At 44.6% G+C, this 25,105-nt stretch overlaps 1 protein-coding gene and 1 pseudogene across 5 annotated transcripts in view; one reads left to right on the top strand and one right to left on the bottom strand.

Moving 5' to 3' along the window:
* RALGAPA2 (Ral GTPase activating protein catalytic subunit alpha 2) overlaps positions 1–25,105 on the bottom strand; it is a 398,803-nt gene that overhangs the window by 193,836 nt on the left and 179,862 nt on the right. For all 5 annotated transcript variants that reach the window (XM_088477338.1, XM_088477335.1, XM_088477337.1 and 2 more), the window contains 5 exons: positions 22,733–22,861; positions 22,008–22,066; positions 20,531–20,639; positions 4,195–4,305; positions 1,795–1,863 (listed from right to left, as the gene is read on the bottom strand). In XM_088477338.1, coding sequence (XP_088333464.1) covers positions 1,795–1,863; positions 4,195–4,305; positions 20,531–20,639; positions 22,008–22,066; positions 22,733–22,861 — 477 coding nt within the window. The remainder of the gene's footprint in view (positions 1–1,794; positions 1,864–4,194; positions 4,306–20,530; positions 20,640–22,007; positions 22,067–22,732; positions 22,862–25,105) is intronic.
* Positions 6,981–20,329, top strand: LOC148518323 (uncharacterized; annotated as a pseudogene).

The following is a 25,105-nucleotide window of genomic DNA, read 5'->3' as shown; positions in this document are numbered from 1 at the left end:
ATAAAAACCGTTCTAATTCCTACACCGTTCACCTGATTTGGATGTAATTACCCTCAAATTAAATCTGAAAGTCTGCAGTTAAAGCACATCTTGTTTGTTTCATTTCAAAGCCATTCTAGTGGTGAATAGAGGCCAAAATATGAAAATTCTGTAAATGTCCCAATATTTATGCACCTGACTCTGTGTGTGTGTGTGTGTGTGTGTGTGTGTGTGTGTGTGTGTGTGTGTGTGTGTGTGTGTGTGTGTGTGTATATATATATATATATATATATATATATATATATATATATATATATATATATATATATATATATATATATATATATATATATATATATGAACAGCGGCACTCATGGGACTTTCAATAAATGATTCTGGACACAGCAATGTAGTTCAACATTTCAGTCAGCGAAGACTTTTATCAAGAACCGTTCTTGATAAAAGTCTTCACTGACTGAAATGTTGAACTACACTGCTGTGTCCAGAATCATTTATTGAAAGTCCCGTGAGTGCCGCTGTTCTTTCTTTCCTGTACCTAAAGTCACCATACCTCAAATGGCACCAGGGCAAATATAATCGTGTATTCTGTGAAGTGCCGGCTGACATTGACATACATGCATATACATACAGGCTGAGTCTCCCATATCCAAAATGCTTGGGACCAGGGGTATTTTGGATATCGGAATATTCCGTATTTTAGAATATTTGCATAAAATAATTAAATATCTTGGGAATGGGACACAAATCTAAACACAGAATGCATTTATGTTTTATATACACCTTATACACATAGTCTGAAGGTCATTTTAGACAATATTTTTAATAATTTTGTGCATCAAAAAAAGTTTGTGTACATTGAATCATCAGAAAGCAAAGGTTCGACTTTCTCAGTCATGCTAAAAATAATCTGTATTTCGGAATATTTGGATATGGGAGACTCAACCTGTATATACACACTATATATATATATATATATATATATATATATATATATACACATACACACACACAGGTTGGGTCCCCCATATCCAAATATTCCGGAATAAGGAATAATTTTGGCATGACTGAGATAATGAAACCTTTGATTTTTGATGGCTCAATGTACACAAACTTTGTCTGAGGCACAAATTATTGAAAATATTGTATAAAATTACCTCCAGGCTGTGTGTATATGAAACATAACTGAATTTAATTTCTGTACAAACTTTGCTTGAGCCCCAAAGTTATTGAAAATATTGTATAAAAGTACCTGCAGCCTGTGTGTATAAGGTATATATAACACATAAATGCATTCTGTGTGTATATTGGGGTCCCATTCCGAAGATATTTCATTATGATATGCAAATATTCCAAAATACGGAATATTCCGTTATCCAAAATACCATATATACACACATATACACACACATACATACACACGCACATGTATGGAGCGTTGAAGGAAATTGAAGTTCCGGGTGGAAAACCAAACAAATGCAGAAAAAACAGACAAAGTCATACATATAAGGCTTTGGTGGAAATCGGAGTCAAGACCTCAGTGCTGTGAGGCAGCAAGCTAACCATTGCACCAGTGTGCTGCACACACTGATTACCTTAATGATTACTATAGCAGTGACATCACTACTACCTAAATATAAGGTAAGCTCTTACAAGATAGTTTGCATATAGTAATTTCATGTGTGTGTATGACATTTTCCTGTTGGTAAATTAATCCTATCAATGTAAACTGATTGTTATCCCTCACTATTAATTTTAATGTCCTGTCAGATATGGCTCAATGTACAGAAAAATTACCTTTTTATCTGTCTCCACTGAAGAATTTTCTGCACTTGGGAGAAGGAATGAAATAGTTGCCACCAGAATCTAAGGGGAAGAAATTTCATATTAGGAAAAATATTGAAAAAAATATATATTTCAGATGCCAATGGCTAGGATGGATTTAGTCTCAAATATTAAAATATGTGCTTAACATGATTATTCTACATGGGTTTAAAGATGTTTTGATTGATTATTACACCAAATATCTGGTGTACTAGGAATACAATATAAAGCAAGTCCTGATATAATCTATCTTATTTAAAAAAAAAAAAAAAAACTAAGCATTATAAAAACTGTGCATCATATATATTATAGTAGTAATAAGTATAATTTTGTAGAGATTTTCTGCAGTAGAACTGAAGGTGCTGAACTAAGAGCTTTATGGCATAACTTATTTATTGTGTGTACCTAATTGGCACAAAAGGCTAAAGGTTTATATTTTTACTGAACAGCAGTTCTTTCTATGGCTCATTCTGTCTCAATTACTTGCAATACTTCAGCATGCTGCATAACAGTTAGTTGTAATGTCACTAAGTAGCTGGAGTCTAAAGGAATCCATACATGCTGCCATATCCCACCCGATATCAGGCACTTGGAACATAGCACTGAGTGTATGGTCCCACAACAATTGTTATTATTAATACCTGGGACAGGTGTAAAGTGATTCAAAGAGAACGATAGATGGCTGCTGACAACCTGTAATTGTGATCTTCATCCAACTGCACTAAAAGGCTCAGATGAAGGCCTAATTTAGTCAATGTTCCAGATTTAGGATATTAAATCCATCTCCTGGTGCTCACTGAGAGGACGGCCCAATGTCGCCGTGTAGATTATCAGGGTAACTCACCATAAAGAGTAATAGATTAGAGGCATAGCTGATGTAAAGGTTTTTCCTTGCGACACAGGAGACTGGTCACAGCACAAAAGTAATGAATCGGAGCCTAAACTCCATTTTGTGAAGATGTGCTTATTTTTAAGCAAATGTATCTTTTGGATGTGCACGCCATGACCGCGTCATCAGTGGTGTGCAAAGGCTTGCATCTTCTGGGATGAGTAGGGTGGACCCGGGAGTTCCTTGCCGAATGTGGCCTAGCCCTACACTCACATCCAAAAACAAGGATTCATTTGAAATTAGATTATTTAATGGCAATTCAAGGTGGTCTATTTATGGGGTTGTTTAGCATGGTGTCCCTGAGTTTCGTTTCTCCCAGTAAAGATATGTTTGCCAAATGTGGTGGACACCAGACCTCACCATTCAGTGGGACACCTACTACACCTTCCAGTCACACTTAAAGCAGGGAAAAAAAGCGATTTTAGAGACCAATGATATAAAAATGAAAGAAAATCCTGAAGCCCCCTTACTTAATTTTACACCTAAATGAGACTGGAACAAGTTGTATTCTAGTAAAAAAGAAATGGTAACATGAATCCATAGAGCAGTGTTAATGTGTTAGTAATATGGCCAACACACTTTCCACAGTGCACATTTGACTTTGGACCCTTAAGAGAAGATGTATAAAGCCTTGGAGAGAGATAAAGTGGAGAAGTTACCCAAAGCAACTAATCAACATCTGTCATTTCAAAGACTGTGCTAGATAAATGACAGTTGAAACTGATTTATGCTTTGGGCAACTTCTCCCCTTTATCTCTCTCTAAGGCTTGATAAACCTCCCCTGGGGTCCTTAAAATATAGGTGCAGTTGGACTTTCTGTGGGAGATCAAAGGAATAGCCCCTTGAAAAGTCATATGGTTAATCCGGTTTACGCAATGATTTTGGCATGCATCATTCAGATTTGCTCAATTGCATTTTATGGCTATGGCCAACATTAACTAGAACTCATTTTATACTATAAAACAATGCGTGCTGGACATAATTTTGAGGCATTTAAATATAATCAACCAAATTCAACTCTATGCTATGATGATGAGATAGTGTAACCCCTTCCCTCATTTTCTGTGAACCCCAAGACTTCGGGATGAGTATATTGCCAGCTCATAAACATTAAAGATTATTGATTCAGTAGGCTGACAATCTGAATTGCTGCTAACAGTCACTAAAACAATACTGTTATGTGGAGCCAAATATAATATGCCCTATGTGGCAGCAATTAGATGAATCTATCCAATAGAATGGCCTCTACATTATAGGAAAAATTTATTATCCAGAAAGCTCAATATGCACAAGAGAACTTTTCATGTGGCAGTCCAGGTAGGGATCCGTAATCCCTATTTTGTTAGTTACACTAGATCATATGACTAATAGTAAATTAACCCATGTGAGTGGATCTGTGGTCTATCTGAGCGCATATTTTCCTTGTCTATCTAACATTAATAGGCTCAATGCCTAACCTAGAGTATAATACACATATAACCCACCTCTGTGATCTTTCTGGACAAAGGCAGCTCAAGATTCTGAAGCTCTCGCCAGTATGAGACTAAAAGCTGGAGAACATCACAGGCCACCTGAGCAACTGTTTTGTTGGAAAACTATAAGGTAAAAAAAAAAAAAAAAAAACACACACACCACACCATATGTTATTAAGCCTGCAGCACATAATAGTTCATTATATAGGTAACTAGTAACAAAAAGATTAACAATTTAGCAAGGGGAGACATTTATAACCCTGTTCCACATGTGACGGTGTAGAAAAGGTGGCGTGGCCAATATGAGCCAAACGTTTCCATTTATTTTCTAATGAAAATGACAATTATAATCTTTTCTACACAGCTTCTTGTGTACTAGACTTCCTATAGGTCGTCCAATATGAGAAGTGTATTTTCAATGAATTACAAGTGTGGAATTCTAAACTGTTCCCACATTACCAGGGATAACATTGCTAGCACCACTTCTGAAACACTAGTCCTGCAGTCATACATATCTATACATTATACACACACTGACTAAATATCTCACTGGCCTCTTCAATGGGTCTGACCAACCAATTACCTGCATTCAGAGGCTGGATAGCTGCTTTCAGAGTAGGCAACAAGCAGCCATTTATGTCTATATTTAAGAGAGCTAAAAGAAGCAGAGCTTCTATTAAATATTACAATACTTCAAAAATAACTGGTCACTTTCTCATTAAGAATTTATATAGCTGCAAATCAGAGGAAATTATGAAATATTTATTTAATCATAATAGTGTCGTAAATCAGTAAACGCTTTATTGAAAAAAAAAGTCTATTATTAAAGTTACAGTAAATGTATTGATAAAAATAAGATCAAAGCGATTAAGTGTAAAAATTGCACATTTATAAGCACATTAACCATCAGACATGACTACATATAGAATAATCGCACTGTCAATTGCTATGCTTTCATTTAAAAACATGTTATGTTACTATGTCAGATTGTGATCGGTTGTGGACTAGACTGCTCACATCTTCCAGGAAGTAATGTGACTACAAAGAACATGGAGATGTAACTGTCCGTGGTGCTGAATATAGCACTGCTATCAGGCAGGCAAGCAATGAGCAATACACATGGAAACCTCACAAAGCTGTTTACATCTTCCTGCAAAAGAATGGTTGAGAGCAATACAGTGCACACAATAAAATGCATAGGTTATACATACAGACGCACACAGCAACCCTTCATTCATTTTAACAATAGGTAATATGCTTTCTTCTTTTCAATGACATACACAGCTGTTAACCTTTTAACCACAAAGCCTCCTCAGTGCATGATGCACAAACATCATGGCGCTAACAGCAGAAATCACAAGCTGGGTGTGCTCAGTTTAGCACAGGTTACAGCAGTGAGAGCAAATGTCTTATGATACAAGTCATTCCTTGTGTTCAAATTTCATTGACCCATTAATCTGGTGTTGTATGAAAAATCGACATTCAGATTTCGAAAGGCTCAGAATGTTGACCTGGACATTAGGTAGATAAGCAATGTGTCAACATTCAGAAATGACGACATGTTCACAATGTCGACAATTGACATGTCAGCTCCAAAATGCCTAACCCTAATAACACAAAATTGTACTATCGACATTCTGTAGTCTACTTGTTAAATGTTGACATTTTGTCTACTTGTTAAATATCGACATTTCAACCAGTTGTGAATTTCAAAATGTTTCATGTTGTCCCTATGCCCATGTTAACATTCTGACTAGATCCCCTTCAAGAGCAATATTACCTGCCAAAGATGTGTATTTAGTGAGAGTTGTTTTTCTTCTCTCTCTCTCTCTAAACAATGTTTATTTGCCTGGTTGACTCATGTCCTTTAAATGATGAGCATTCTAGAAAAGGATGTCTTCTTCAACCATGTACTGTGTAATGTTAGTGAGGTTTTCCTGTAAATGGAAATAGCAACACCAGCCAGCATTGTTTCACCACAACATATATGTAAATGTTAGGAAAAAACAGAAGCAATGCTTAAGTTTGTTTGTATAATGAATACACCTTGTTCCTGAACAGATCAGTACTAGAAGGCAGATGGGAGCACTGTTATAACAGCCGGCAGAACTTTGGGAGGGGTCAGACCATTGCCATGCCGGATGGTGCAGTGTCTATCCAAGACTTTTCAGAATGAATGGAGAGTATAGCTACACTGTGCGTATGTGGTAGCTAAAGTCACAGGCCAGGGACAAGCCCAGACGGGAAAGTTATGCCGAATGGAAATTGCAGATTGAAGAAGAAGAACAGCTGCGCAAATCCATTCTGCATTAACACTTAGGGTGACAAAATGTACTATAAGACCCTGCGCCTGTGTGATGTGAACTCCTCAGTGCACTGGGTAGCACAGTGGCATCCATTGGTCCTCAGTGACAAATCTTGTTTCTGCTTGGGGCAGAACAATATGCATAGTTTGGGTATACAAAGGGCCAGCAGAAAAGTTCATCCAGAAACAACTGTTATAAGATGGAAGTAACCAGTCCCTAGTGTCAAGGTCTGAAAAGCTACAGCATATGAAAGCAAATCCCAGTTGAGGACATCATGACCACTAAACAATATGCCCACAGTGTGATAAACCCATGCTGTCATGCCCTTCATCAGCACTACTGAAAACCCACGTTTCCATCATGATCTGCTGCAGTCAAACAATGCTGCCAACATCAGAGATGCTCTTCTAAGCATCACAGCTACTTGTCTGCCAAGTCCCAGGACCTGAAGCCAAACACTTATGGGACATTGTTGGAAGATGCCTGGATACTATGCGTCAGTTGACCAGAAGTATTAAACCAGTGTGGAATGATATCCCACAGGAAGGTATCCAGCCACATGCTGACTCAATGCCACATCGCGCTCACACTTGTTACATAGATTATGGCTGACCAACATCTTAATCATTTTTTAGAAATAAAACTATGAAAAGTTGCTCCGGAACCTTGTGCATGCAATCATTTGCTGAGCATGTTGTGTCATCCATTATGCCAAACGTGTTTGCAAACTGACAACATCTACATGGTGCTTCAATTTCCACTTTCCCAGAGATCAACAGAGACATGCAGCAGAAGCTTCACTCAAACACATAGAGCAAAACAGAAACAAATTGTAATACTCGTTTATTCCTCTTCCATCTTGTGGGAACAATGTCACAGCTTGCATTCATTAGCTCAATTTACTAGGTACTTCAGGAGGTGTCATAATATACATACAAGTCACAAGGTCAGGTGTCCTCCCAGTTTTTAATATGGATAAATTACTCTGACTACTCATTTGCTTGTAATACGTTATAGATTTACTGCTTGGTCTGTATAAATTAAGTAACATAATGGAGTGTCTAATGATACCGAGTTACATGCTTGTTGTAACTAAGGTTACACAGTTCTCAGGTTTGAAAAGCCAGTGTAATGATAGCACATGACTTGTGGCTGCTACAGATGGGAGAACTTCATGGCACTATGACGGTATTAACAACACTCCTCTCTAGGGACATATCTATCAATACTATTCTTCTAATATAATGTGAAAACGAGTGTTTTCACACCCTTTTGACACGTATTTTAGTATCACAGTAATGAAGGAAAGGTCAACTGGCGGAGCTTTTGTAAAAAACTACTCCAAGCCCTTAATATAAAAAAATTATTTGTAAGCAGATCGCATTTCCCATGCTTGTAATGGGAAATGTGATCTGTTTAACTTTAAAATAATACCGGGAGGGAGTCCTGCTATAATAACACTATCTGGAGATGGCGTTATGCAGGGTCCCCCCCATGTTTCACTACTCTAGCTCAGCCCTCCCTGCACGCTGACAGGGAAAGCAGAGCCCGGAGTTGGCTTCTGTGATCAGCTTGTGGGGAGGGGTAGCCGGCAGTGCATACGCATCCACATTCTCAAGGTATCTTTTGCGAAAAATACTGAGAAGTGCTTGGAGGGGATTTCCAGAGACAGAGCTTCCTTTCAAGCTCTGTCCCTGCATACGACGTTTGCTACATCCTTGCGATGTATTCCAGTGTTTGCAAATACGCGCTATAGCGCGTAGTTTACCCGGGATTGTGTAGTGGGGACTCACTTTTAAAAGGAAGGCAGGTCCCCGGGGACGCGCTGTGCTGTGGCCAATCCCTGACAGCTGGCTGCAGCACAGCGCGTCCCCCTGCAGAGACAGACACAATGCTGTAGGTTAGAGCAGCCAATGAGAGTCAGATAGACTCTAATTAGCTGCTGGTGTGGAAAGCTGTGCTGGGATCAAGTGTCTGATCCCAGCATCGGCACAGCATCCGTGCCCGGCGCTGGGACAGTGTGTTTGTTCCCAGTGCCGGGTAAGCCACCGTGGCGGGTACCTGGTGAAGGGACCGCCTGGTCCCTTAACCAGTGGCGACGGTAAAGTGTCGGCAGGAGAAGCTTGGTTCCGGGCGTGAGCTGACCGGAGCTCGTTGCCCGGAAGCCAAATAGCGGCGGCGATTGTTTGGCACTGGCCGCAAGCTTTTGGCTCGCAGTCCAGCAGACAATAGGAGGCAGACGCGATGAGCCAATCGCGGTTAACCACGTCATAGCCCCGCCCACTCACGGCATCTTGAATAGACGCCGCTGAGCGGGAACGTTCAGTCCATCGGCGGAGGGGAGGAGTGAAGACCTCCCGAAGACAAGTGAAGAGAAGAGCGGCGCGGCAACAGTTCAGGCGGCCACGCAAGAGGCCAGAAGACGGCGTGATCAAGAAGGAAGAGGCAGCGCCACTGGCCAGGACGGTCCAGCGGCAGAAGACTGAAGCTGAGGACCGAAGAGGACTGCGGGGGTGGAAAGCAAAAGAGCTAAGAAAGCTCCCCCCGCAGCCTCTTCCACCGTAACGGTAGGCGGCCTTGGGCCACCTGTATTTTACTCCTCCCTAGATCACCGGGGTTTTCGGGTACTAGGCCCGTGGGATAAATTCAGGCCTGTGGGTATATAGGCAGGCACAAGGCCCAAGCAAGATAGGAGGCATTAGGCCCAATTGAAGGTATCTGCCCCCCCCCAAATAGGTGTGAGTGACCTGGGCATTAGGCCCAGGTCACTCACACCTATTTGGGGGGGGGCAGATACCTTCAATGCACTGCATAGGGGGTCTGAGAGGCATATGGAGTACTACTACTGGGGCTCTGCATAGGGGGACTACTACTGGGGGCACTGCATAGGGGGACTACTACTGGGGGCACTGCATAGGGGGACTACTACTGGGGGCAATGCATAGGATGACTACTACTGGGGGCAATGCATAGGACGACTACTACTGGAGGCATTGCATAGGACGACTACTACTGGGGGCAATGCATAGGAGGACTAAAGGGTATAATGTGTAAAGGGCATTAAAGTGCGGCATCCTTTGTAAGGGGTATTACTGCATGGCATAATGTGTAAACGCCGGGCATGAATATGTGGCATAATGTGTAAAGGGCATTAATGTGCGGCATAATGTGTAAAGACTGGGCATTTATCCTTTGATAAATATGCCTATTACCTAAAGTGTTATTCATAGGCTAAGCATACTATCACTTTAAAACGGGACACAAAGGTTCTGTGACTGGCTGACTTCATGACTGGATTTCACCAGGTTTTAATGAGCCACAAAACCTGTGTAATCCATGAGTGTCCCAGTTTAAAGGGATGATATGGTAAGCCTACTTATTCACTATGGGTTTTGTGATCAGACAAGTCATATTACCTGAAAGATCATGGAGGCATTAAAACATGCATTTAAGGGGCTTGTGGGGATATCTGATGCTGTTGGGGGTATCATATCTGCATTTTAGGGGCATGTGGGGAGGTCTGAGGCATATGGGGAGCTCTAAAGCATAAATTATGATGGGACCCAGAAATGGCCAGGTAGGACCCCATTTTTTTAAAGTGGTGGGTCCCTGGGACCCACAAATTTTGTCACTCACCGCGATCACTGTATTCAAATATCGAATTGCAAATTTATCACATCCCATCTGTACATGAGATGTGAGTGATTGTTTTGCTGGCTTCTAGGTTACAAAAATGCTCTATATTCCAACACTGAGGCATAGGATTGTGTGTTTACATGACATGGCATGAAAGGTTTTACGTGATGTAGTCAGCATTCAGACGGTCAGGATGCCGGTGATCAGAATCCCGACAGCAGTCTGAATGCCGGCTGCAGAATCCTGAACGCTGACTGACATCCCGACAGTATTAGGGTTAGGCTGCCGGAGGGCAGTGTTAGGATTAGCTACAGGAAAGGTGGGTTAGGGGGAGGGTTAGGGTAAGGGTTACTTACCCAATTCTGTCTGAATTCTGACTGTCGGGATGCCATTGTCGGTATTCTGACCGTTGACATCTTGACTGCCAGATCCCGTACCCAACTACCTGAGCTCTTTTTATTCTACATCTGTAGCCCTTTAGCCTCTAACACCTGTATCAGTGTAAAGGTGTGTTTTGAGGTTTGGGGTGGAGGGGATGAGGAAATGCTGAAGTGGAAAGTCAGAGTAATTTAAATGCATATTTTATGGAAGAACATTTCTACGTTTGTGGCTGTTGCCCCTAAAAGTAACTTTGTTACATTCACAATAGCATCAAAAAATATGAGATATGGTAAGAACTTACCCTTGTTATCTCTATTTCTACGAAGTCCATAGGGTTCCACAGGATACCTTGGGGTATAGGTGTGACGTCAGTCGCAGGGCACCAAAGAGTTAAGCTTTCAGCCTCCCAGTATGCACTAGGTCCACCTCCTATATCCCGCCCCCGAGCCAAGGCACCTCAGTTAGTTACCAAGCCATAGGCCGGAGGAGGAGAAGGAAGAGAGAGAACAAAGATCTGGACACATACAAGAATCACATTCTCACCAGAGGGAGATGGAAAACCGGTGACCAGAGCAAAGCCCATCTGCAGCACAGGTGCGACAGGGCGGGAGTCCTGTGGAACCCTATGGACTTCGTAGAAATAGAGATAACAAGGGTAAGTTCTTACCATATCTCATATTTTCTACTTCAGGGTCCATAGGGTATCCACAGGATACCTTGGGGATGTCCCAAAGCAGTATCCTTTAAGGGTGGGGACGCTCCTGTGCAGAAAGGAGAATCCGCCGCCCGAAGGAAGCATCCTGAGAGGCGAAGGTGTCAAACCTGTAATACCTCACGAAGGTATGGACAGAAGACCACGTAGCAGCCTTGCAGATCTGAACTGCCGAGGCACCACGTCGAGCTGCCCACGAAGGACCCACAGACCTAGTGGAATGAGCCTTCAGAGAAGGAGGGACCGGTAGGCCTTCATGAAGATAAGCTTCAGAAATAGCCATACGGATCCAGGCTGCCAAAGTTTGCTTTGAAGCAGGCCAACCCTTTTTACGGAAGCCAAAGAGGACAAACAAAGCGTCCGACTTCCTAAACGAAGAAGTGCGGTCAACATAAGTCCTTAAGGCCCGCACAACATCCAAAGAGGCCTCACCCACGGAAAGACCCGGTGAGTTAAAGGCCGGAACAACTATTTCCTCGTTAATATGAAACTGGGAAACAACTTTGGGAAGAAACTCGGGCCGAGTGCGGAGCACTGCCCTGTTCCCATAAAAAACCAAGAAAGGGGGTCTACAAGAAAGAGCCCCTAACTCAGAAACACGTCTGGCCGAAGCAATGGCCAGAAGGAAAACAGTCTTAGCTGTTAGCCATTTAAGATCCACTGAGCCCAGTGGTTCAAACGGCGGTCCTTGGAGAACCCTCAGGACCACAGCCAAATCCCAAGGCGCCACAGGTGGAACAAAGGGCGGCTGAATGCGGAGAACACCCTGCATAAAGGTGCGCACATCCGGGATTGTAGCAATCCTACGGTGAAACCAGACAGATAGGGCCGAAACCTGTACCTTCAAAGAAGCAAGGCGAAGCCCATGATCTAGTCCCGCTTGCAGGAAGGCGAGAATCCGAGACAGACGAAACTCCCGCGGTGCATAACCTCTCGGTCGACACCACTGGAAGAACGTATGCCACACGCGATGGTATATCCTCGCGGAAGACGGTTTCCGAGCTCGTAACATGGTACGCACCACCGAGCTGGAAAACCCCCGGGACCTCAGCATGGCCGTCTCAACAGCCACGCCGTCAAAGACAGCCGAGTCAGGTCCGGGTGAAGGCAAGGACCCTGAGACAGAAGGTCCGGTCGTAGCGGCAACCGCAGAGGAATGTCCACGGACAGACCCTGAAGGTCTGAGAACCAGTGCCGTCTGGGCCACGCGGGAGCTATCAACAGGAGCGTCCCTCCTTCCTGTTTGAATTTCCGGATTACCCGTGGAAGAAGGGAGACCGGAGGGAACAGGTATGCGAACCGGAACGTCCACCGGACGGACAGAGCATCCACCAGAGACGCCCCTTCGTCTCTTGTGCGAGACCCGTACACCGGCAACTTGTTGTTGTGCCGGGACGCCATGAGGTCGATTTCTGGAAGACCCCACCTGTCCACCAGTAGTTGAAAAACGTCCGGGTGCAGGGACCATTCCCCCGGATGAACGTCCTGGCGACTTAGAAAGTCCGCCTCCCAATTGAGCACTCCTGGGATGAAGACCGCTGATATGGCCGGAAGATTGCGCTCCGCCCAAACCAGGATCCGAGAGACCTCTACGAGAGCCGCCCGACTGCGAGTTCCTCCTTGCCTGTTTATGTAGGCCACGGTGGTAGCGTTGTCCGACTGGACCTGCACCGGGCGACCCTGGAGAAACCGCTGTGCCTGCTGGAGAGCATTGAAGACCGCACGGAGTTCCAAGATATTTATTGGAAGCTCCGCTTCTGTCGGCGTCCACCTGCCCTGGAACAAGTGTGGACCCGAAACTGCTCCCCAGCCCCGAAGACTGGCGTCCGTTGTCAACAGGACCCAATTTGGAACCCAGAACGGACGTCCCTTGTTGAGGTGGGTCGTCTGTAACCACCACGTAAGGGACAGGCGAACCTCCTGGGTGAGCACAATCGTCTGGGACTTCAGAGACTGAGTCAGCCCGTTCCACTTGGACAGGATCAGGTGCTGCAGAGGTCTGGAGTGAAACTGGGCGTATTCCACCATGTCGAACACCGACACCATGGAGCCCAGTAACCTCATCGCCGAGTGTAAGGACACCCGGCGGCTGTGCAGACAACTGCGCACCCTTGACTGTAAAGCAGAGATCTTGTCCTCCGTCACGAAGATCCTTTGCTGTCCCGAGTCCAATAAGGCTCCAAGATGCAGAATCCTCCGAGACGGGATTAGAGTGGACTTCTGCCAGTTGATTAGCCAGCCGTGCCGTTGCAGCAGTGCAATGGTCAGGTCCAAGTGGCGTAACAGGAGCTCTGGAGATCCTGCCACCAATAACAGGTCGTCCAAATACGGCAACATGCGGACTCCCTGCAGCCGCAGAGAAGCCGCCATGACCGCCATCACCTTGGTGAAAACACGTGGTGCTGTTGCCAGGCCAAAAGGTAACGCCCGAAACTGGAAGTGGTCGCTGCTGATTGCAAACCTGAGGAACTGTTGATGGCGCCAAAGAATAGGGACATGCAGGTAAGCGTCCTGTATGTCCAATGACACCAAGTAGTCCCCAGGTTCCAGCGCCAGAATGATGGACCGTAGGGTCTCCATCCGAAACTTCGGGACCCGCAAAGACTTGTTGAGTGCTTTGAGGTTGAGTATCGGACGATATGACCCATTGGGTTTCTGTACCAAAAATAGATTTGAATAGAAACCCTGGCCCCTCTGGGAGAATGGAACCGCCACTATAACTCCAGCCTGGAGCATAGTGTGCAATACCTTCCGCAGCTCCGTAGCCTTGTTCCGGTCTGATGGGAGACCCGTGGTGAAGAAGCGAGCCGGGGGTCTGTGCCGGAAGGAGAGGGCGTATCCGTGGGAAACCACCTCCAGAACCCAAGTGTCTGTCGTAGTGGTCGACCAACACTGGGCGAACTGTAGCAGGCGGCCTCCCACCCTGGGATCCCCCAAAGGGAGGCCCGGACCGTCAGGCCGCAGGCTTGTCATCTGGCTTGGGGGCCGGACGTCTGGTACTCCATGCCTGCTTCCGGGGCTTGACCGATTTCTTAGGGCCAGCCTGCCGAGGAAACGACTGTGGTTTGGGCCTGCCCTGGGCCCTAGATGACCGAAAGGACGATGGTCCCGAACCAGAAGGAGCAGCGGCCGACGGGAGACAGGCAGATTTGGCTGCCGCCAGCGTGGCCACAATCTTATCCAGATCCGGACCGAAGAGAACTTCTCCGGTAAACGGCAACGCTTCCAGACCTTTCTTGGAATCTGCGTCCGCCTTCCAGGATCGCAGCCACAAGGTGCGACGAGCAGCTACCGCTGCTGAAGAAATTCTAGACACCAGAGTACTAATGTCTAGAGCCGCCTCGTTGATGTAGGTGGCCGAATCACGGAGATTGCCAATCAACTCCGCCTGATCGGCCGGACAGTCGGATTCAAAAGAAGCCTCTAATGAATCCGCCCAGCGCTCCATCGCTCTGGCAACCCAGCAAATGGCCATAGCCGGCCGTGCTGCCCCCCCTGCAAGGGAATAAGCAGACTTCAGGCAGATTTCTACCTTGCGGTCCGTAGCATCCTTAAGGGAGGACATGGATGGCATCGGCAATGTGGCACTACGGACAAGACGGGTCACGTGAGAATCCACCTGTGGAGGGGATTCCCACTTCGCAAAATAATTATCCGCGAACGGATAAGCCACCGCCAGGCGTCTCTGCGGCTGGTATCTTTTGCCAGGTTGTTTCCACGCCTCCTCTAAATGGTCCACCAACTGACCCGAAAGAGGAAAGACTGTGGCATCGCCCTTCACATCTTTGAAAAAGGCATACTTAGATTTAGCCGCTGGGGGAACTTCGTCCTCAATCACCAAGGCTGTGCGGACCGCCCGAATAAGTCCAGGAATATATACTTTGGACTTAGCATCAGCGTCCTTAGTATGGAGAGGTTCCTGATCGTAAGGATCTAGAATCTCCCCATCATCAGACGTCCCTTCGTCATCCTCATAAGGAGCGGACAGAGACGCCACCGGCCTTTTATGAGACCGCATCACAGACTCCCCTTGCAACACATCCGACAAGTGCTGTACAGAACTCGTCAGGGAGTTAACCCACGCTGGCTCCTGAGAACCCGGGAGCGGGGAAATAGGGAGACTGTGGGGTACCACCAATTGTCGTGGGAACCCCTGCATGGGTGACGACACCACAGACTGCTGGGACAAACCCATCGGAGTAAACGCGGGCTGCGGAGCTAACTGGCCCACTAAAGCTGTTAACGCCTGAGCGAAACAAGCCCAGGGCGGCTCCTGTACCGGTGCTGTAACCGTAATAGGCCACGCCATGGACAAACACTGCCGGCAAAGGCCCTCCGCGCTACCCTCCCCCTCCGCTAACGGTACTTTGCACGTGGTACACTGTAGCCGGAGGGGAAAATCACTTTCAGACATGATGGCACCACGTATGTGACCTCTCTCACCAATTAAGTATTAAATAGGCGAGAGACCACCCTGCAGCACCGCACCGCAAGGGCTTTAGCAGAAAGAACAGGGACAGTAATAAAGCTGACAGTTTAGAGAAGAAAAGTTACAGGCAGCAGCGCTAGCACAGTCACATACAATGCAGAAAAATAACAATTCCTGCACTAACAGCGCTGATCACTCAACTACACAGACACAGGGCCTGGTAGGACACAGCGCTGCATACACAGACCTGACCACAGCGGAGGAGAGGTATGCGGGGGGACCCAGACCACGATGCTTCCTTCCAGCGCTTCCAGCAGCGTTCACCATGCGTTCTGGAGAAGATGGCCGCCGAGGAGCAGAGAGGAGGCTGGCCTGGGGGAGGAGCGCTGCCACAGGACCAGTCGGCAGCATGCAGAGAGGGCTGTGTGCAGCGGGGGAGGCGCCGGCTGTGAGACAGGGAAGGCGCGCTCCCCTGGCATGCATTTAACCCCTGGGACGCCGCAGCGCTACCGCTCTGCTGCGGTCCGCTGTCCCAGGGGGTAGTGGAAGCGCAGGTTGGTCGCCTGGCTCCACGCTGCAGCCAGTCCCCAGGGAGCCCCCTGCCTGGGGACTTAGGACCATGTGATCAGCGGGGACCCACCGCGGGACCCCGCTGCTTACCTCTGTCCCCCTTGAATCCGGCCATGGTCCGGAGCATCTGGGGTCACCGCTAGCTGTGACCCCAGACGCCCACCAGCATCCCCGGATCAGTACCGGCGTTCTGGTACCGGCGGGGTGTAGGGAAGACAGCATGGACGTCAGGACTGACTGTCCATGCTGTTCATCCAGTTGTGCAGCCACAGCTGCATGAAGAATAAGCTTCAGGGGCTCTTCTAGCCCCCACTCCAACAGGTGCACCCGACTCCGGCCGGGCACCAAACTAAACTGAGGTGCCTTGGCTCGGGGGCGGGGTATAGGAGGGGGACCTAGTGCATCCTGGGAGGCTGAAAGCTTAACTCTTTGGTGCCCTGCGACTGACGTCACACCTATACCCCAAGGTATCCTGTGGATACCCTATGGACCCTGAAGTAGAAATAGATGCATACCAGGGAAAACACTGACTGCTTTTACAAGTAGTGAACCAATGGGATGGGTATAGGATGCCGGCGCTTGGGATCCCGAGGGTTAGAATACAGACACTTGTTTTGCTGTGTTTTTCTTTTTTTCCTCTATTGAATAAAAAAATATTATAGAAAAAAATATATATATATCCCCCCAAAAAATGAAAAAAGCTGTTCTAGAGATTCATTAGGGGGCAAAACCCCTGGCAGATAGGCTGATGCCCCCAAACTGTTTTTCGCTGAAATAACGGAGTCCTGATAACCTGGGCAGTTCTTGTTCACCTCTCTCAAGAAATTCTGAAGATTTAGGGAAAGGGTACTCAACATACAGCTCGCCAGCTGCTGTGGAGCTACACATCCCAGCATGCCCTGCCACAGTTTTAAGCAAGCCCTAATAGGAAAACGAAGGCAGGGCTTGCTTGGATTGCAGTTCTACAGCAGCTGAAGGGCCGCATGTTGAATACCCCTGGTCTAGTGAGATTGGCTGGACTGCAAACTTGGTGCTGACACCTCACCTCCTAAGGCTTCGTGCAGCATGCCCTAGGACCAGAACCATCTGAAAGGAGCAAAGTACCATTAAAGCACCAGGAGTCACATTGAAGTTGATTAGCTAAATGCCGTTAGGAAAGCTCTGACAATGGGGATCATCATGATCTGATAGGTAGGCTATTTTACAATAAAACTACAACTATTACTGTCCAATAATTCCCTGTTTCATTTCAGTATTATTATTACCCCTTTTACACCAACCGAATAACCCGGGTTATTGCCGGGTCAATCCGGGTCGATGCTCTGTGTGAACGGCTTCCAGAAAAATATCCCGGGTTGATTTATCCGGGAATCTTACTCGGGTTGAAAACGGGTTGTTCCCGTGTCATGTGGCAGTGTGAACGGGTGCTACCCGGATTATTTTACCCAGCTACATTCTGCTATTAGCTGGTTGGAGCTTCTGGGGCGCTGGCAAATGATGTCATTTGTCAGGGCCCTGCAGAGAGAGACACACGCAGCCATTACTTGCCTGCCTAACCTCCTGCACACAGCCTGAACCACAGCCTGACCAACTCCCACAAAAACGCAGGCTGATACACAAGCTGCCACAGTCAGAACTGCAGCCTGCACCACAGCCTGACCAGCAGCTCCAAACGCAGGCTGATACACAGCCATAACAGCAGCCTGAGCCACACCCTGTTACTACAGCAGCATGTGTGCTGCATCGAACTGGACCGATGCCGATATCCGACAGCTACTGCTCATCAGGGCGGAGGAAGAAATTAAACGCCAGATGACCGGCACAGTGAAAGATGCAGTAGTGTACCACAATATAGCCAAAATGCTGGAGTCCCGAGGGATAAAACGCACGCAGCAGCAAGTGGTCAATAAATTGAAGGCCTTGCGTAAGCAGTTCACTAAAGTGCACGATCATAACCGCAACAAAAGTGGTGCAGGCCGCAAGGAATGGGTGCATTACGAATTGTGCTACAGCGCTTTTGGAAATACAGCGCTTTCAAACCCCATAGCACTGTCCTCCTCAATTGCGCCATCCTGCTCCAGCCAGCAGGAGGATAGTCAAGAGGTACCGGCTACACAGGTTACCCTGCTGTCCTCGCAAAGCAGACCAACATCACAGCTCCTACTGACCGATGAGCCTGGAGAAGGTAGTGGGATGGATTAATCTGTGAATGCTGACAGTATCACTACCACCATAGATGAGGTAGTTGAGACAAGCTCAGAGACTGCGCCCCCTAAAAAGACTCCTCCGCTACACGATAATAGTAAGTATTTTAAAAAAGAAAAACACCCACATCACACACACACACTACATTCACTTAAATCCAAATGGTAACTGTTGCAGAGTGCTGCTAGCGTGCAGGTAGATAGAAGGCCACAAGCACATGTACGCAAACACCACTGCTATCTTTACGTCGGCTCAGTGCATATTATATATTTTTTTTGTTTTTCCCCTTTGCAGTCTACAATGTGCCACCCAGAAAGAAGAAGCTCAACAGGTCGGAGCAAGCGGCTAGAGCGATGACTTCTGTGATCGTGGAGCATCTCCGTGAATTGGATGCCGACATTCAGAGGCAGGAGGATGCTAGATTGGATCGGTTTCTAGAGTCCGAAAGGCAAATGCAGCAGTCATTTATGAGGCAATTAATGGATATGCAGGAGAGACAGATGTCTTTTTTAGAGCGCACATTTGCTCGTGGTTTTCCCAACCAAACACAGCCATTACTACAGGCCCCAGTGTACCCAAAACACAGATTTGGGCAGTCCAATATGGGGCCCAATTATTACAACCCTAGCACTAACCCTAACACAAAACAAACAAACCAAGAGTCACCAGAGTATACAGTGTATAGGCAATTGCCGTAAACATGGCCATTTAAAATAATTTATCGTTGTACCAACCGGTACATGTTCTATTTTAGTTTTTTTTTTAATGTTGTGTGGCTAAAATTATAATGTTTATTGTGTGAAGGCACTTTTCATTTTTTTATAACTTTTATAGTATATTGTTTTCCCCGCACGGATCTGCACTTTTCTTTTATACTGGACATATGATGTTTGACATATGTTTTATACTTTTTCAACAATCTGAGAATGTGTTAAAACTGTTCTATTAAAAAACACAATATATGCACATGGTTAAAGTGAAAAAAAAAACCTTTAAAACCAAATAAACCAAAAACATGTTTGGAATATGAAATTTTGCCTTTTTATTTTAAATCAATTGGAAAAGCAGGGATTACCCGGGTTCAGTGTGAACGGGGCAAACCCGGGAATAACCCGGGTCAAGTTGCAGTGTAAACGGGGTCTGAAGCCGAGTTCGACCCGGGATTGACCAGTGTTCAAATTCCAGGGTCGGACCCGGGATTTTGGTGTAAAAGGGGTATAAGTAACATGTATTAACAAATAATAAGACATAGAAAACTTATTAAAAGGTGCATTTTATACATTTACTCAAACTGCTGTAGGGAGTACATTGAAAACACTAATTCAAATTAGGGGGACTTTGAATACATTTTACACACATTAAAGGTAACACCATAAACAAATACACTAACCATAAAACAGTGCACACGTTTCCAAATAAAAAAAGCTATAGACTGGGTACACACCAAGATATATCGTACAATATATCATTCCGATGGGGACCGGAACAATATATTGTGTGGATCGCATAGTGTGTTTGCCCTACAGTGTGTGCACGGCAGTCGCTCATCAAATCGTCCCATTTGCTGTGCTGCACAGCAGATGGGATTATGCAATGAACGACGCCATGCTGCTACATGTTGCATGTAATGATACATCGGGCAGTTGCACAATGAATCGTGCGGCGAGATGTCTCGTTACAATGCATTATGTTGCTGGGTGTATGTATCCAGCTCCTAAAACCATGGTTTCACATCAAACAATGTTGTATTAGAGGAATGTATTACAACATAAAATCATGAATATATAAAGACAGATCAGAAACTGCAGTTTCCATTATACCAGACGTGAAATGGCTGAAAAGAGCCAGATATCAGAAACTTTACCCATGAACTACAATTTAGCTGCAATACAGCACAACGTCACATAACTTCAGAGACGCTTTGTACAACATTTGGTTGCTCTGTGAGAATAAGATCTGACAGGCAGTTTGCAGGCAATCCAGAGTCAGCACAGTAGATGCATTCTGTCATAACACATAAGACATCATTGTAGAACATGACAGTTGTGGTCAATATCGGAGACAAATCCATCGTTTATGGAGGGATAGAGATCTATGCACTACAATTACCTTTAGTGTTACCCCAATGACGTTAATGGCATCGGTAACCTGAGGGTGATTGGTATGCTCCATCAGCTCTTCACAGATCCACACTCCAAGGCAGCAGATCGCAATGCATCTTAAGGCACAAAACAGCACTTATCAGGAAATGGCAATCACCATATTGATATAAGAGCAGATGTCATATTACTGATACAAGTAGACTCAATATTCAAGAGCTGGGTTATGTATAAACTAAATTGCAACCTTCTATAAAGTACATTGCATATGTGGAAACGATGTATACATTTGCTACTAGATTACTTTGTATTAACTGTATTTTCTGCACTGATGAAATATAATAGGCAACAGTCATTACTATGTATTCATTAGTTCTTTAATATTCATATTAATGGTGACTAGAAGTAGAATTTCCAGGAATCTCACACTATATCAAGAACCTTATTCAGTGCATTTTAACAGTCCTAATGAGGTACTATTAAATGTAATATATGCAGGCAAAAGCAGGTTATTGCATACCTACAAGCCAATGTATGCTGTGTCAGACAGACTATAATACAATGTCCCCATTGTGACCACATGTTTACCAGACATCCCCCATCTCAAGATTCTGAATCAGGGTTGTTTTACTAAATGGACAAAAGTGGTTTTCTATGGGGTCCACCACAAATGTCCTATACAGGAGAGGAACACAAACAGCTTCTCTCTCAGCCCACTGATGTCTTAAGTAGACAGGAGAATTTATAAACAATAAAACACTATTAGGTGACTTGCTTAAGCAAAGTGATAATGATTTACTGGGTGAAATATTAAAATATTAGCCAAAGCAATGAATCTGAGCCAACACTAAAGTTGTGTACACACTATACGCTCTATCGTCCAATACATAGTATATATCGTATAGTGTGTATGCCCAATCTGGCGGTCCCCGCTTTCGTTCATTTACACGTCCCCAACCACTGTCCTGCACATGAGATAGGACAATTCCATGGCCGAAGTGTTGCTGTTACATGCAGCATGTAACAATACATCGGGCCATCGTACGGTAGATTGCATCGCCATACACACTGCACAATGTATCATTACATTGCATCATCGAATCACACCATCGTTAGGTGCATACCCAGCTTAAGTCCTGGCTCTAGACCTAGCAAAAGCGCGAACCATTTTAGATCTTATCAAAAGTTTATCACCACCTCAATGTGCACAAATGTGAGACTCTCCCAGACAGGGTACATTATACCAGTGGAAGTGTACTATACAGAAGAAAACTTGATGCAATCTACGTTAGTAATACCATACTATATACAATAACAAGTTATCAGTTTGCAGTAAGGTATTGGGGCACACTAAAGTCAAAGCCCTGTTTTGAGTAAAGCATCTTTTTATGCACTGTAATTCTACACTTGCTCATCGTATCAGTGAAGTAAACATATCCTAAATGAATAATTACAATGTACTCATGGTAACCTACTTTTCCACTTACCTGGCCACCTCGTTAGGCTCCTCCCTGGCATTCTTCAGCAAAATGTTAATTAAATAAATCTAGAAAGGAAACATTAATTTTCTTTATTATGCAAAGAACTTATGAAAGACCATCTCTGTGGTTGGCCTGGCATACAAAATTTAGATTAGATGTCCTTCATTTACTTTATGCCATTATTAGGTAAATCAACGATAGACAGACAGACACACAGACAGATAGGGGGAAGGAGAGAGATTTAACTATTTAAGGGGACTATGTACTAAGCCTTGAAAAGAGAAAGTTGATGGAGATTAAGTGCCAACCAATTGGCTACTGTCATTATTCAAACACAGCCTGTAAAGTGACAGGAACTGAATGGTTAGTAATTTATCGCTCTCCAAGGCTTAGTGCATATGGGTTACGGTATTAATAATAATTCAAGTTTCGCATTAAATGAAACCGTAAAAAGTAAAGGTATTAACTTGTGATAGGCAAAGAAGATAAATAATGCCCATCTAGCATGCACATTTAAGTATCTGTGAATAATCTCCCTTATTTATACTTTGGAGGAACTCTGCCCATTTGAAAGTAAAGGACATGTATCCAAATTTGCTCACTTAACTTCTTAGAAGATTTAAGTCGACAAAGCTAGTGTTTGTGTGGATTTGTGGTTAGTAAAGCTTTCCCCTTCATAACACGGTTACAAAAGCTGACATCATTTGATTAAGACACCGGGCGTTTCATACCTTTATGTCCTTGTGGTCTATGATGATGTCATTTACCCCACCAGATGACTCTAGTAAGGGTAGCTCTTTATACATGTTCGGGAAGCAAACAAGTGACCCGAGAATTATCTGTGCTTCCAATCGTGGAGCCTAGAAACGTAAAAAGATTGATTCAATATGCCAGCTTACTATATCCAGGAAAAGAGCATAGCTGGGATATTTCATTACCCTACAGATATTGCCAGACTATAGTCACTTCTAAGAGGGCTGATAATTGACTTCCTCAAAAGATGGTTTAGAGCAGTGGTTCTCAGTCATTTTCCAACTGGGTACCCCAAGGCAGCCTCCTTGTGTTATTTGTACCCCGAAAATTTCTAAAGCTATACATTTAGAATGAATATAATTTCTATTAGATAAAAAAATAGGTGCTATTGTAAATAAAAGCAATAAACACAGTTTAAAAACAATGACACATGAATGGAATGAGTTGTACATATATTTTTCTCGCATATATTACAATTTATAGATAATTTTAAATTGACTTTAAAACTACAGTCCACATATGCTTTATTTTACAGGAATACATTGACAGACTTTTCAATTTTAATTTCGTCATCAGGGAGCTACTGTGATGCATGAGGATGGGGATCCCTAGGCCACAAGTTGTCTATGTGCCTAATTATCCCCCGGATGGCCTGCCCAGCCATTACAGTACAGTACCCCTGAACGTCACAGCTAGTGCCTCAGGTTGAGAACCACTGCTTTAGAAGAATAATATGAACGCTTTAATTGCGTGTAATGATGAATTATGGATACACATTGTTTGCGAGTAATGGGTATGAAATCCTGACGGATCAATAGCCTAACCCTAATGCCCCCCCAGGGGTGCCTAATCCTAAACCCCCCCCATATCCCACGGGGACAGTGCGCTACTTACCTCCGTCCGGATGTTCGTCATTCAGTCCTTCGGAATGCCGACGCTGGTATCCTGATGTCACTCGGAATAGCAGCGTCTGCATTTTGCCGGCGGTCGGGATTCCGGTGTCTGTATATCGACGGTCGGTATCCCGCCCGCTGACATTTTAACTACATCGCGTGTGTTCCCAATATATAACTTCCCAAAAGGATTGGTAATGATGTCTGGTGTGTAACAGTTGGGAAGTTGTAGACTATTATTGAACAAACCTGCACGTTTTCAGTCTCTCTCATCACATTACTGGCAGCCTCTGCTGACACACCATTCTCCAGGTAACATCATGCCATTACCGCTCAATGCCACAGCCTGGAGATATGGTACTAGGACCTGTAAGGCTGTGCTGACTCAGAGTACATCAGCCGTGACCAAATGGAAACCTTCACATTAAGAAGCTTTTTCTTTGCTTAAGTGTTTTTTCTCCTTTTTAATATAAAAATATGGAGGAATTTAAATCAATACAGATAACTCCCATCAAATAAAAATAAATAATCCCTACAGCAGCATGGTAAGCAACGTTTCTGCGCCTTTATTACAACGCTTTCGTCAGATACAGAGTTCTTCATATTCAGGCACGCAGCACAGTATTGTCTACTAGGAGGAGTGCCGGACCCCCTGTTCGACTATATATATATATATATATATATATATATATATATATATATATATACACACACACACACACACAGCTGAGTGAGATTGTCAATTATGTTGTTAGGCATATATGCTGCCATGCTATGTCAGTGTCCTTCATGAAGGCGCTTGTTGCACCGAAGCAGCTGTCGGATGGACAACTGACCATGTTTCCACGCACTATGACAGCTTTGGCAAGTGTATCTGACCACCGTGGCTTTTTAGTATGGTACCTGACCGTCATTACCACTATGTGCTATTGTGGTGAACATATTTATGCATATTGCTGCTACTGATTCTATTAATACACTCTTATATTTGCATGTAAATGGATGTGCTGGCTCCTTTTTTACTGTTGCTACTAACATTTATGTACTAAGCACTCTGGTTTCTGGACTATTTGCGGAGCGCGATTGGGACTTGTATTATATATATATATATATATATATATATATACACATACATACACATATATATATATATACACATATATACATATACACACACACACACACGCACACACACACATATACACACGCACACACACATACAGATGTGTCCTTATACAGTTAGCCTCAAATCGCCATGCAGCATAAGATGCCTGGCGTGAGCGAACTGCGTCGGGTGGTGTAGCGTCGTTTTTGCTCAGTTTTACTGGAATGTGCAACGTTATTCCTAATGTAATGTGATAAAACCCCTTACAGTGGTCAGTGTCCTGTTATTGGAGTCAGTCCCTGGAGTGCTTCCATCAGTCTGGAGTATGCACTATACATTGTGGAGAGCACGGG

The sequence above is a fragment of the Taudactylus pleione genome, unplaced genomic scaffold (genome assembly GCF_031769625.1).
Source record: "Taudactylus pleione unplaced genomic scaffold, aTauple2 ptg000201l, whole genome shotgun sequence".
In the NCBI taxonomy this organism is placed as follows: domain Eukaryota; kingdom Metazoa; phylum Chordata; class Amphibia; order Anura; family Myobatrachidae; genus Taudactylus; species Taudactylus pleione.
The sequence above is the reverse complement of the archived record's forward strand: the minus strand, read 5'-3'. Positions and strand labels throughout refer to the sequence as shown.